Here is a 14,991-nt window from a genome sequence, read left to right on the forward strand (position 1 = left end):
CCAAACTCTAATCAACACTCTTAGTGCAGAAAGTGCAGCTAACCAGTGTATGGAAGCTGTAACATTCTTTAAGTCACCATTCTGGAAAGTCACACTAGATGTTCTGCATAGAAAGAATTTTCAGCTTTCAGAGCAGATAAAGGATGTGATTTTGCCTTAGAATGTCTTGCGATAGAAAAATGTCCCCTTCCTGCTTGTTAAAGCAGAGGATTGCTTTAAAAGATTTAATCTGAGAGGAGAAAAAACCTTCAAACATTTCTTTGCAATTGTCATAAAAAATGCTACTGTGAAAATTAATTTTGCGTTTCAGCTGGTGTATGGAGGAGGCATAAAGCACTACAGTGTGAGCAGTATTTGCAAGAACAGATTTCTTTTTTCATTGTTAGAAAAGAAAGAGGACTTTGCTTCTTTGAAGAAAGGCAGCTACCAAATTGAAGGATTTAAGAGATTTTGGGTCCTTTTTTTTTGTGTTTCTTTGGAGTTTTTGGGTGTGGCATTGTGGGCTGTGTAGTTTTTTTGCACAGGGTTGAGTTGTCTTGAGAAGAACACTTAATGATACATACAAATACATTTTATAGGAGTTGATCAGCGACAGGAAATTTGGGAAGTAATTCTAAGTAATTCAATCACTGCAGTGCTTGTCCATTTGCCAAATACTTTGTCAGGTAAACAACAGTGTTTGTCTTATCTTAAACAGCAGTGCTCTGATTTCTCCAGAGGGGATCAGTAGAGAAAAAGAAACATACTCCTGGGCTGAAAGAAACCATGTCTCTACTGCTTTGGGTTTTAATGAACTTGAAGTACATGTGACACATGGCAGGAAACACCAGTGTGACTACCCAGGTTTGAAGTTTTTTGTTAGACCTTTTCCTTGCCACCTTCACCTTCCAACAAAACTTGTAGACCAAAATTAATGGATGCTATGGGAAAAAAAGGGGGAATATGGGGATTGTCATCCTGAATGAGACCAATAGTCATTCACTACAACGCTGGAGAAACCAGTTTTAACCAGTAGATCCCTACTTTTTTTCATCCAGTGAAAGTTTGGGCATCTGTACTGACAAGAACTGGTAGTCTTTAGCTATGGACTTCATTAGAATATGCTTACACTTTAGAACCTGGTCCCTCTGACTTCATGTTAGGGTGAGACCCAGTTGTGCCCATGACTCCTGAGAGGATTCAGAAAGATTTATAGTGTATTGATGAAATACTGCATTTTTGCTTTCCATCATTTTAACAGTCTTTTCAATGTGCTTATAACTTATAACTGGACAGATTGCTTAAAGTTACAAAGCCATCCACCTTTCCAGATCCAGTTATATATTTTAATAGTAATATTTTACATTCAAGTAATATTTTTCATCTGCAACATTACTTGGTCTTGATATTAAGAAATGCCGAAGAGCTTGCATTTCATAGCAGCAGAGTTAAAGCTGGCCTTTAAGACTCTGTAAGACTATAGGTGTATGAAGATTTGAGCATAAATGGTAGGAATGAAACACAAAAAATGTTTAGTGTTGTCACATGAGGGGCTGCTTTGAACTACAAACATACCGTGTTCTTGCAAATAAGCTTTGTGAGACTGGTCATGCTATCTTGACATTGTGTCACTTTACACCAAATACTTTTAGAGGCATCTCAGCTTATCATGTGGCATTTTCCCATTTATATAATGGCTAAAATAAATGATATATTATTAAGCATGGTATTTTTTGTTCCTTAAAAAAAATAAATCACCAAATAAACATTGCTTGCTTAACAGCACAATTTCAGAAGCAAAATTACTTTAAAGCTAACCTCACAACTTTTGTTTTCAAGTGCAGCATAATCAAGCAGTCATATATGATTGCAGCTGGTGAATTAAAATTATGTTTTTGATGGAATGATATACAAAGCATTATACTGGCTCTAGGGAAGATCAGACCAATAGCAAAATATTCCCAGCATGTTTATTTATCTTCTTCCAGAAAGAGTATTTCTGAAATGCTGGACAAACCATTGTAAAAGAGTTTTGTAGGGTCTTATCTACACAATACTTCTTGTTCAGCCCATTCTACTCACTATGCTGAACTTCTATCCTCTCTTCTTCAGGTATACATAACAAAAGATGCCATAGGAAGGTCTCATTACTTTATTTATTATTTCCTTCATTGTGTTGAAAAGGGAAACAACACCTCATTTGCTCTGCAGCATTTTAAATGATAGAAACTTCTGTAAGTTTATGAAATGGATGGATGGGGCCTGCTTTGTGATGCATTACCTTGGAATTGAGCTTAACATGACATTTTTCAATTTTCTAAGTTAAAAGAAAGAAGTTTCTCTTTTCCAATGCCTTTTATCAGTGGGATCTGTTATGCTATGCTGTATATTTAACATATTAACTCTATTTGTTTCTCCAGTGTTTTTCATCTTTGGAGCGTGTTTATTAGATTCTATTTCTATTCTGCTACTCTCTTCTGTTCTTCTATTCTTCTATTTTATTTCTACTAATTCTATTCTTCTTCTACTTTATTATTCTTCTATTCTACTAATTCTATTCTTCTGTTTCTGCTACCTCATTGCTGAAGAGTGGACTGCAAAATTACTTTTGGGGTTTTTTTTTTGGCAGTCTATAATTATAAGTCATCGATCACTGCAGTGTATAATGCTATAACAAATTGAAAGAGATTTTTGTGTTTATGTATTTTAACAGACAGCTGCCTTGAATTGCATTCACAGTTATTAATTAAAACCCATCTGTAACCAAGCGCAGTTCCAAGTCAGCTGATATTCCATCTCTTCTACCAGTCCACACTAACTTTCAGTACTCAAGTACAAATAATATTCTTGATAGTTCATACAGGTATTTCCACGGAGGCAGACTGGCTTATGTCTTCTTTGGACCTTGGAAGGACAGTGGATGGCCTAGTCTTCTGTTTGTCAAGTTGATTACAATGCCAGTTCATACCAAAGTTTAGTTTGGAAAGAACCAGAAGTTCTGTTGGTAGACAAATCTGTGCTCAGATCGAAGGGTAGTCTGCAATAGGATCTACATAGAATCATAGAACAGTTTGGGTTGGAAGGGAGGAAGAGACGCTCAAAACTCATCTAGTCCAACTCTCCTGCAGTGAGCATGGACATCTTTAGCTAGATCAGGTTGCCCAGAATCACATCCAGCCTGGCCTTGAATGTCCCCAGGGATGGCGCATCCATCACCTCTCTGGGCAACCTGTGCCAGTGTTTTACCCTCATTGCATAAAATTCTTTCCTAACATCCAGCCTAAATATCCCTCTTCTATTTTAAAACCATCAGCCCTCATCTTATTGCTATGATATTGCATTCAAAATGAGGGGGATGCTGTCTTAATAATATAAATAATTCCTAAAATTAGGCTTGAATATAAATATGCATAGTTAATGCAGCCAAACAACTTGTATCAATCAATCAATCCATCAGTCAGTATTTTAATTAAATTTGAGGGGAAAATTCAAAACAACAATACTAGCAGTGTACGCAAATTAAAACCCACTGTAATCAGGGCATTTGATATAAATTCATTATACAGATGGAATGTTTTAACAGCAGTTTATTGAAATCTTTCAGATCTAATACCTTTCACTGAGTTTCATAAAATATTCTTCAGTGATTTCACAGTACTTGAAGTTTAATTAATCACAGTATCAAGCTTGTCCAAAAAGACACCAAAAGTAAATTATACAGGGGAAAATGAAGGACTCAAACTATTCAGAAATCTCTCAATCTAAATTTTTGTAGCATGTTAGATTAAAATAGCTCTGAATGATCCATTTGGGAATTGATTCATTAATAAATGCAGACTAATCAGTCAAAAGGATAATGACTTCTGAAGAGTCAAATATTTTTTCCTGCATTCATCAATATTTTTTTCTAGCAAGGCTGCAAAGCAAACAGATACCTGGTATCACTGTGGCTAGATTTTGGTTCTTAAAATAAGCACGGTACCCACTGAGCCAAACCTTCACCTCATGTAAATTGTTACCTGCTTTAATGGCATGGCATGACATCGTGTAAGCTTACCCCTCACTGTTTGCCCATTGTCTCATAGTACAAAGCCATCTAAGCACTTTTGTGCAATTTGTAGTTGATGGTCCATTATACAGAATCTGCAGAAATTAACATATTTTTTGGTGCCTGATAATTTTTCAATGACATCTTTTGCCTTAAAGTAATCTCTGGTCCTCTTTTGTGCAGTACTTTCACTTTTCAGCTTCATTTGGGTTTTGTTACACTGGGATGAGCAATGGCTAAAAGCTGATCACTGCTATAATTCAGGGATGGTGCCGGTCATTTCTATAATGTGACTTCTTAAGCATTAGTTCTCCTGATTCGCATTCCTCAATAATCTCCTGGTTAGTTTTCCATACACAGAAGAGTTGATTAAGAAAACAAAAAATCACCAATAAATTATTTGTCTATTCTATAAAACTTAACGATCTCAAATAATGTCCCTCCAACCTCCCCTTTTATTTTTCTCCAGTGACATAAAACCAGAATTATAAAGGTCTTTAGTGTAAAGCTAATATAAAAGCCTGACGGATGTGGCACTCAGGGGGTACACGAAACCCAGGCTGGAATTAATTCTCTGCCATTGTCTGACGTTAAAAATCATTATTGTTTTCACCAGGCTAGAAAATCACTTTCTGCCTTTTCCAGTTAATATTTATTTTATACAAGACAGAATGGTTCCATCAGGCTGCTGTAGGAAAGCAATCCATGCTGGCATAACTGACAGGCTGCTTATGTAAGTGTATAAGAGGTGATACACGAGTCTTGAGCTCAGTAGCATGAGGTTAGCTCCTCTATATTAGGTTTTATGTTTCTGTGAGTCAACCAGCACAACTACCTGCAGAAACTGAAGAACCACTGATTTTGATAAAGTCTGTGCCTGTTATTCTATGGACTTAAAAAACCTTGCTTTCCCAGGCAATGGACCTGATAGACCTGATGTTGTCTTAGTGTACCATATGACCAATCAGACCAACAAGAGCATCTCAGTGCATTGGTTGTGAAAGTTGTGAGTATGAAGCTATAACCCATGCCCTGGCAAAGCGTGGTAAGTAATAAGTTTTTACAAATCAGTTTGAAAGAGAAGTGTAGTGTTCTTTTATCATCATTCAAAATGTGTCAAAAAAAAATGTTCAAGCTGCATATAAATGAACACAAAATTGGCACTTGTACTATAAAGAAATATGTCCCAAAAGAATATGCTGTAGCAGAAACTCACCATCAGTATGTTTTTCAATGAGGTACACATGAGGAATGTGAGCCAGCTTCAGCTTTCCACAAAACTCCCCCAGTTTTCTTGTACTCTGTCTTCTTTACAGGACTTAAAGCTCCATATCAAATAACAGCCCTGTTTCATCTCTCAGGCAACTTATCTTCCAGAAGCACGGGGAATTCAAATGTCTCACATTTACATCTACAATTCCCATGCTGATAATGCGCAGACATATTCTAAAAGCATTTGATCACATCTTGATGGCCATGGTTTCAAGTCTATCCACTTATTCATGGATGTGGCTTTCAACCAGTCAAAAGTTGCATGGGCTGCATCTGGGAGCCCATTGGCATGTTGTGTGTGACAGTGGCAGAGGTATATTCTGATGGGGATTCTTATTTGTCTGGAAAATCAATATTTTGCAGAGGCTTTCTTAATAATGCAACACAGCAGCAGTCAGACCTCAGAGAAATTGTAACAGCTGAGATTGCTCGAGTTAGTTCAAGTTTACTTGATTTTCAGTGCTTTAAATGGATTTCAATCAGATTCAGAATGCGAAGGAAAGTTTAAAAAGCATCCTGAGAAAAAAGGTGGGATTTTAGGGAGAAATTTCAATCAGGCTTCTGAAAAATCTCATCTCAAGGTTTTGATGCTGAGATACGATGTGCTGATGTGTTATATAATATTTAGACTGCAGTATTTTTAAACCATGAATGTCAGCTTGGCTGAGCCAAGCATATTTTTTGTGTTTTATGGATCAAAATAACTCCTGTTTGAATTGAAACAGATATATTCAGTCATCAGAGGGAAGAAGAGAGAGAACTGATAAGGAGGAAAATCAGCTGTTCCTTTCAAAAAACAAAGCAAACAGTGTGATGGTAGACACCTGTTTCCAAAATATTTCATTATGGCACAGTTTGGGACTGTCTGATGTAAACACTAATTATAGCCGTTGGTGGTCCAGGGCTGAATACAGTCTGACGGAAAAACCTACCTTGCTTATCATGTTTTCCTCACAGGATACAGGGAATAGCATTTAACAGCATGTGAGCTTGGGCACCTGAATGCTTTTTCTGATGCCTGTGCAGGGCAGACGCTCTATGCCTTAAGCTGCTGTTACTGTACCAGTGTAACACTTGAGAGGGAGAAAAATGCTCCCAAATGACACCTGGTTCTTTGTCTAAGATAAAACAAAATAATAGTGATTATGCATTAAAAATCTTACGGTTCACCTGAGGGCAAGCATTGGCTCATTAGAGCAAAGGATCCCTACTCCTGAATGAAGGCAGTCAGTCCTATCAGTCCTGCAGATGCATACAGAGCAGTATCCAATTCTGCAATCACACAGTGGTAGACAAACTTCTTAGGAGGAAAGGTAAGAGAAAGTTTGGAACATCTGCTTTATCCCTCAGGCCAAGGTAACATCACTGAGACTTTTTGGTGTTCAGACCTGCCTAGAAATATCATAGTAGGAGCTCTGGTAGCAGAAACAGTCTTTATCTCATCTGGGATATAGAGTTATTTGAGAATGAGCAGAGGATAAGTTTGCCCTGTATTTTGGACTCTTGCAAAGGGGCTGTGTAGCATAGATTATAATAGTTTCTGGGACCTTAAGGTAAGATTTGGTTTATTTGTTTATAACCTTCCTTATCACTATGAAATTAACAGGTAAGATAACTGGGAGCAGGAGGTCCAGTTACCTCTCTACTCAGGTTGCTATGGTTTTGGCTCCAGAAACATAGTGTTCATCATTCTTCTTTGTGGAGTCACTTCTGATAATGTCTGGTTTGTTGACCCTACTTTTCATGGTAGAATATATTTTGGTGAGTACTGCTGAATCACAGGAGCCTACATGAAATGGTGTTCATTTCACTGGGCAGTGAATAGTTTTACTCTCTCCTTCTACATATTTAAGTATGTGAAGATTCATTCCAGCACATATCCACAGGTTGCCTGATCTTTCTTAATTGAAGAACACCCCATGCAAAAAGTCATTTAGGACTTTAACAGATGAACTTCTTTATTTAGGCAAAAGCAGTCTTGTTATCTGCCATTTTGCAGCTGATGGGAAAGCTCTGAAGGGAGCATTGGCATTATCTGTTTGACAGTGGTTTGATGCAGTACTACACTGCTCTATAAATTAGTGTCAAGAAACAAAATGCTGATGATAGGGGCCCCTCTATGCACTGGTGACTTAAATAGCATGTTTCTTTAAAATTCAGCAGTGACTCACTCTCTTTTAAATAAAACCCCTCTGAGCTATTTAAATAATGCCATGGAGCTCTAGCGCATATTTCCTTTGATTCTGAGTACTTCAGTGTTTACTTGAATAACTATCCAAACAAGCTTTTGAGCATCATAGTGATTAATACCTTGAAGCATATTACTTTGTGCAGAAATATTTTTTTAAAGAAATGTTTGAATATTAAGTCCAACAGTTGGATACTTTTTGCTCATTCTCTACAATAAGCAGAATTGAAGGTGAAAGTGGTTTTCTGTTCTTTCTTGGACATGATAACAGACATAGCTAAAGTCCTGAGTGGCATTTTAAATTTATTCAGCACATTTCAGGACTCTATTTTAGTTTCTTTCATGCAACCAAATAGGCATTGATTAAAGATAATTTCCCATGGTTGCTGGAATCAATTTGCTCTTGGATTCCACACCCTACAGGCACACACTGACTAAGCACTGCTATACTCACTGGCACCATCACAGTTTAACCAGCTGAGGATTCAGACACATGGATTTGGAGTGCTGTCTTTGTTGTAGTTTTATGTGTTGAAGAACATTGCTGATGACATAAAAGATTTTCTCCAAGTTCCAAATGAAATGTTCTAGTTCTTTTTATCTAGGCAAACATGTAAATATGTCAGCTTTGTTCTGCCTTTATAATCCCTGTACACACATGTTGGACACTTTCAATGCTCTTACGGATTGAAGGCATTCCCAAGACAGTGCTATTGAAAAAGAAGTTATTGCTGACGATGATCTATTATATTCTGCTAATAACTCTCTACCACAGGTGTTATCTACATATTGTGGGATATAAAGAAGCAGAAGCAGTCCTCAAAAAGAAGAAAATACACCTTGTCTTTTAGGATATTTAATAGCAGAGTACACTCTTTTTTTTTTTTTTTCAGAACAAACCAAAGATTTTAGAGCAGTATCTTTCAAAACTGGGCCTTAACAGATGACAAACAAATCCCTCCCAATCCCAAGATCTTCCCATCATCTATAACTTCATCTTGTTGAGTAAAAAACTTGTGAGATGGCAAATGAGCTCTGAAGCAAAGTGAGGGAAAATGATAATGATCTCGGAGAGGAAGAATGCCCCCCTATTGAGGACATATTATGAAGAATGCCTCTTTTAGCTAGCCCAGAAGTTGTTACAGGGCTTCTAACCTGAACATCTCAGGTCATTCAGGCATACAGACAGAGGCTGGAGAAAAGGACATTTCAGATAACCGTCACCTAAGCTGATAAAGGATTTATAATTTTAAAATAATGTCCTACTCTGCACCTGGAAAGGAAATGGAAGATACCATCATTAACTGATCTTGGGTGTAAAATATCTTGTAATAGGCTGGCCATTTCTTTACCAATTCAAAGTCACTGAAAGAGAAGCATTAGTCATAATCTGACAGAAACAAGTCATCACTTTGGCATAATCTGTCCTTCAGGTAGAAAATCCTTCCTAAGTATAAATTGTGGTTCAAACAAAAACTGAAGTAATAATTGCCCTTGTTCCATGCCAACTCCAATTGTGAACAATAGCATGTCCTAAAACTCACATGTGTTTCAGTGTGGAGGAAAATCTAACTACTTGTCACTTCCAGGCTAAGCATAGGTAGCTGACTAATGACAAAACTGTTTCTCTGCACTTTCATATAGGCAGAATTCTTTGTTTATGCCAACAGTTAAACAACCCAAATCATCCCCATACCACTCATATCAAAGTGAAAAGGATCAAAAGATGAAAATGAAACATTGGGCTGGGTGCACTTCTACATGTTCTATCTATGAAGCAGGACCGTATTCCTGCTCGAGAGCTCTCCTTTGTCTTTAGCATTGACTTACTCTAGTTTTTATATACTGAACAAATAAGTTGTCTTGTGATCACTGAACTCAAATAATTCCTTGGGAAGAAACAAAGAAATATTTCACAATGAGCATCTGTTCAGTGGCAGTAGTGAGGGTCTGAATTTGATGGAGTTAGGAGAATAAATACAGAAAAAGATATCAAGGTAAAGAAGAGAAGATAGGTGAGGACAGAAAGGAAGCAGGAAGAGATAATACAAGAAAGGAAAATCAAGGGGATAGGAGATAAAAGCATAACAGAGGAGTCATATGAATCAAATCCTCAGATGCCTGAGAGCGGCTGCTCACAATGCCACTTGTTTTTATTAATCCACGTTGATTATGTAGCACTAACAGCAACTCTGTTGTGTTACTGCTGTGACTAGAGGCAAAACACAGACACTATGCAAGTCTTTTGAAGGAAAGAGATTGTAAATGGGTGCATTCAGGACAAGGCAATGAGTTATATTTCTTGCTCAGCTGTTTTCTCCTAAGATCTTGTTTCCCTCTCTACATTAAGTGTACAGTTGACACAGCCAGTAATTCCAGCCTTGTAATTGTTTACCCACTGGTCTGTCCCTGTTTTGTACAGCATTGTGACTAAATCAGACTGTCACAGGTGTGGGAGGGAGGGTTCACTCCTCTCTCATCTCCCAGTGCAGAAGTAAAGGGGATTAATATTTTTCCCTTTGTCCTTCTACCGTTAGTAACTCCCAGAAGATCAACATTTCTTCCCCACACTCCCACATTAGCAAACTTTACCTAAGGGTTTCACCAGATGATCCCCTTCGTTTCCATAGGTTGACCAGGCTGCTTGAGCGGCTTGCAGCTGAAGATGACTTTCCATCCCCTACGTGCATGCGGACCACTGTTGATGTGGTGAATGCGCTGCGGACGTTTCTTTCAGGCTTTGCAAGGATGATATACACCTTGGGCACAAACATACAGCCGAGGGCCACCGTGGCACTCAGACTCACCGAGAAACACATCGTGATTATCTTGTAGTTGCTTCCAAAATATATTGGCACAAAAGCCAGCCAAATGATGCAGGTGGTATACATTGTAAAGGCAATATACTTTGCTTCATTGAAATTAGCTGGGACATTTCTTGTCTTAAATGCATAAAAGGTGCAACTCAAAATTAATAATCCATTATATCCAAGGGGAGTTACAACACCCAAGTTGGTGGTGTTACAAATCAGGTAGACCTCTCGGATGCTTGGGTAATCATGCATTATATCTGGTGGCTCCATTATAAAGAGGGCAACAATTATGCCTAATTGTATACATATCAAGATAAATGCAATAACCAGTTGGGCACAGGCACTCATGAACCTAGGTTTCTTTGTACAAATTTTCTTCTTGCTTCCAGCCAGGATTCTTGCTATGCGGTTAGTTTTAGTTACTAGAGCAGAATAACTCATAGCTGGGGAGAGGCCGATGCCAATTCGCTGCAGATAACAGTAAATCTGTTGAGGTTTTGCGATGAGACAGAAAGTGCACAGGTAACCCAAACAGATGCCGGCTAGAATGATGTAGCAAAGTTCTCGGCTGGATGATTTGACCACTGGAGTATCACGGTACATTATGAATATAGCTGTAACAAACAAGGTGGCCAGCAGACCCAGACATGCAAAAACAACTGCTGCAATTGGTTCAGGATCACCCCATCTGAGATACTGGACTGGGATGAGGTCACAACCTAGAGAAAAAGGAAAAACAAAAGTTAACAGAAGTATGTAGGAGTGACATTCCTTAATGTTATAGCTACATAGGCTTTCCTGCTATTTCTCTTCTTTTTCTCTTTCAGCCTTTATGCTATGTGAGCACTGCTTAATAGTAGCCAAAACACTGGTGTGTTGTCAACAGCCTTCTAGCTACCAACAAAAAGCACAGTAGTATAAGGGCTGCTACAGGGAAAATTAACACCATCTCAACCAGACCCAATACAATAGAAATAAAGGCAGAGGACCTAGATGCTCTGGAGTGCAACTTGCTGACAACAATAGACATACTGGCACTGCCAGCCAGGGCAGAACAGCTGGAAGGAGATGATGGAGTGGAGGAAATGCAACTAAAAGCTTTAATTTCTCCTATACTTGTACTAAGCTTGACTAACAATGACTGCAAATTCTAAATGACCTCAAAATTTGTGACTGTTGTAATCAGTTTGCTATCTTCTGGTTAGGTCTGACAATGTCTGTCAACCTGACTCAAGGTGGGTCATGGCAAGGCACTTCACCCCATGAGGATGGAGCATCGTGTGCTCATATCTGTATTTTCAGTGGTGAGGGTAATTACTACTGTATGATGGCTATCTGGATGCCAGGCAATCTCAGTTAATTAGGGAACTTGGGACAACAATGATGAACTTGACCTGATGAACAGGAGTAAACGTAGATGTCAGGACTATAATTTGGGAATTCCTACATGCAAGGTCTACTCTTTGTCTTTTCCTTTATTTTTAAGTAGAGATTAAATGTTTTCCAAATCTGACACTGACATTCTCAGTAGTAGTATAAATCATTTCATGAAAAGGTATGGGTAGAAATTAGGCTTAGATCCTCTCATCTCCCAGTATATCTCTATCCTACATCTCTTCACTATTAATATTATCAAAAATACAGTAGCTACAATGAGGTGGTATACTCAATAGGTTGTATGGCAAAAGTACAAGATGGATAGTTCTGTATTCTTGCAGAAAGCAGAAAAAGCAGAAAGATAAGGGTCAACAAGTCTTTGATATCAGTGGAGTTAAAGGATACAAATTTGCAGTCACACCAGTGTAACGAAATTGTGCTTTTCATTACTAAATCAACATTAATTTGCCATCCATATTTTAACTGTTTTACCGTGCAAAGCTTTCTGTTGTGATAATGAAATTATCACCATGTCTTAATGTAACAGACATCCGCATTTTTATGAAACACTCTTATAGCATTAGTTGATCATAGTTATTTGACTCTTGTTGAATTTAAAGAGTTTACTTATTCATTGTGAAGAGGACACTGTATTTCATTCTGAGTCCATTAAGATTAATGTAGCACAGGAACCATGTAATTAAAATCAACTTTTTATACCAATGAAAGTGGTGGAAGAAAAGTGAACACCAGAAAGCATACCCTGGTGTGTGCAGATATCCCCATATGGGTTCTTCCCTAAGAAGTTTTATGGGTAACTGACCTCTAAATCTATTTTCAGTTTTACCAAAATGCAATTAATATTTTGGTGAAACAAACTGTTACCAGCTTCTAATACTGCTATATGTTCTTGGATGGGAAACGTGAAGAGAAAAGTTCATTATCTGACAGTTGGCCTTTACATACAGCACAATGATATAGGGGCTGAATTTTGCTCAGTTTCTAATGTTGCAACAGATGTGAATCATAAGCAAGCATTTCTCATTAGTTTCAGTCTATTTCATGCCTTCCTTGCTTTATTACTCTTTTTACATTCTCTTAATAAAATACCTGAGAAAAGAGTCGAAAACTTGTCCCATTTTTCCCCCCATTTCTGGGTATAATTTACGAGGAGAATGCTAAACTGTGCAATGATTTATTCCTCAATTACGATTTAAGGACCGGATAGTCTTCATAAAGCAATGATTGGTGAGGTTTTCATGCAATAGCTTTGCAGCTAATGGTTTCTGACAATGGCAGTTTGCAGAAAGGGACAACTAGATCAAGTAAAAGAAATATGGGAGAACAGCACTATGAGTACTCAAGTTAGGCTGATGGCCAGGATTATACTAAGGTAAAAGCTGAAAAATGGTAGTGAAAGAATAACTAACTCCTATCCCCTAAATATGTGTATGCTCAATGGTCATTTGGGCAAGATGCCACAGCCCACCTCTTATACTTCATCAATATCTCCAAGCACCTGGAAAGTCTTTTCTCCTACCTGGCTCAGAAACTCCAGGTGGAATAGAGCCAGCAGCCTTGTCTTGTGGTCTCTGCAGTGTGATGAGGAAATCTTTGGCTTGTGGAAAGGCTGTTAGGAGCCAATCCAACTTGGAGCAGGTAAAGAGTTTTCTACTCGGTGCTCAAGAATGCACTGCTTCTGGGACTGGAGCCCCAGTAAAATTGACATAAAACTGCCTATATGTTATTCTGGCCAGAAATATAGCCAGTGGAAGCAAGGTACTAGATATGCATGTGAACAGCAAGAGAAGCAGGTATTAAAAATCAGAGTCTGATTTGACATGCTAGGGAAAGGTTTTCTGAAAGGAGCATCCACCAACAAATTACAGATCAGGATGCACAGGGGTCTTATGGGGAAAAAAAAAGGTATGATATTTTGGAAAAACATCTATCTACTTCAGAAATGGGCAAAATTTTACCGTTAAGAAGGAGAGGAGAAGCTCTAGACAGCTGGACCTCTTCCATATGTGTATGTGCTCTCTCTGTAGAGGTAGGCTTGTCCCTTACTTCTGATCTTTCAAATTGCATTAAAATTAGCTCATCTGGGAGAAGAGTTCACAGATATGAAGCACTGTATTATAGTCCATATTTTCTGGGGGTTTGATCTTGACACCTTGATCTTGTTTTAATTTCTTATTATAACCTTGACACCTAAGAGACCTTACCATGCCTTCAGTATTCATAAAACTGTATTAGCTTAGCACCAACAATCCTTTTCATGTTAGGCAATATAACATATATAATTAAACTGGTTCCAAAGATAAAGCTTACTGAATTTGCACATGGAGACTAACACTGTCAGAAAATTACTGCTGATTTAGTAAGTTCTAAATATTTTTCAGTGAGGTTTGGCACCCTGGGCAGTGAGTTCAACCTATTAACTAAAGACCAAGGCTGAAACCTAAATAACAACATAGGCACATCTTATAAATGAGAGTCTCCACACAGCGTTTGGCACATGTTATTCAAAGTGCATTGGTGTTATGCTGTTATATATTTTATATTAATGCTTCTGAATATTTCCCTATTTATATTCCTAGAAGATGGAAAAAGGGATATCTTGATTAGTTATTTGGGTTTTCACATATGGAAAGTTGAGATACAAAAATGTAGGCATCAGAATAAAAATCTACATCAGAATAAAAAGCTACAGGGTAGCTTTTATTTTTATTTTTATTTTTTTCTTAATAAAACCCCAATTTGTTACCCAAGCAGACAAGACATAAGTGAGGATTATACTTTCCAAAGTCCTGGGCGAGGAATCAGCCCCCTGACCTCTACATGGGAAGTGGACCAACGAAAGTGTGAAAGGACATCTTTCACTTTCCGAAGTCCTGGGCGAGGAATCAACCCCCTGACCTCTACATGGGATGTGGACCAACGAAAGTGTGAAAGGACATCTTTAATGCTTCAGTACTAAATTCTGGTGCCATGATAAACTATTATCATCTCCAGTTCTTTGCCCAATAGCAAGGCATGTAGAGGTGACCATGAGCTGTCTTAACTGCTGCAGTTCCCAGGCTGACACATTGACTGAAACCATCACCAAAAGAAACGGTTGCAGAGTCAAAAGATGTAGCTGAGGACTGTGAATGTGTTTATTCTGCCGCCTCTGCAGGACAGGAGTTGAGATCAATCACATCTTAAACCATGAAAACTGGGGCATATGTAGCTCGGGAGCCTAAGTTCCTAGCAACTCAAATGTACTGATTTAGCTGTGCATTGCAGTAAAAGGCAAAGCCAGGAATCTTAGA

General features: G+C 38.1%; 1 protein-coding gene across 1 annotated transcript in view; it reads right to left on the reverse strand.

The window, feature by feature from the left end:
• The window catches only part of GRM5 (glutamate receptor, metabotropic 5), a 58,277-nt gene that overhangs the window by 10,784 nt on the left and 32,502 nt on the right, over positions 1–14,991 (reverse strand). Inside the window, exon 6 of the mRNA XM_010009365.1 lies at positions 10,080–11,019. Within this exon, the coding sequence (XP_010007667.1) occupies positions 10,080–11,019 (940 nt within the window). The remainder of the gene's footprint in view (positions 1–10,079; positions 11,020–14,991) is intronic.

Source organism: Nestor notabilis, unplaced genomic scaffold (genome assembly GCF_000696875.1).
Source record: "Nestor notabilis isolate BGI_N333 unplaced genomic scaffold, ASM69687v1 scaffold1812, whole genome shotgun sequence".
Taxonomy (NCBI): domain Eukaryota; kingdom Metazoa; phylum Chordata; class Aves; order Psittaciformes; family Psittacidae; genus Nestor; species Nestor notabilis.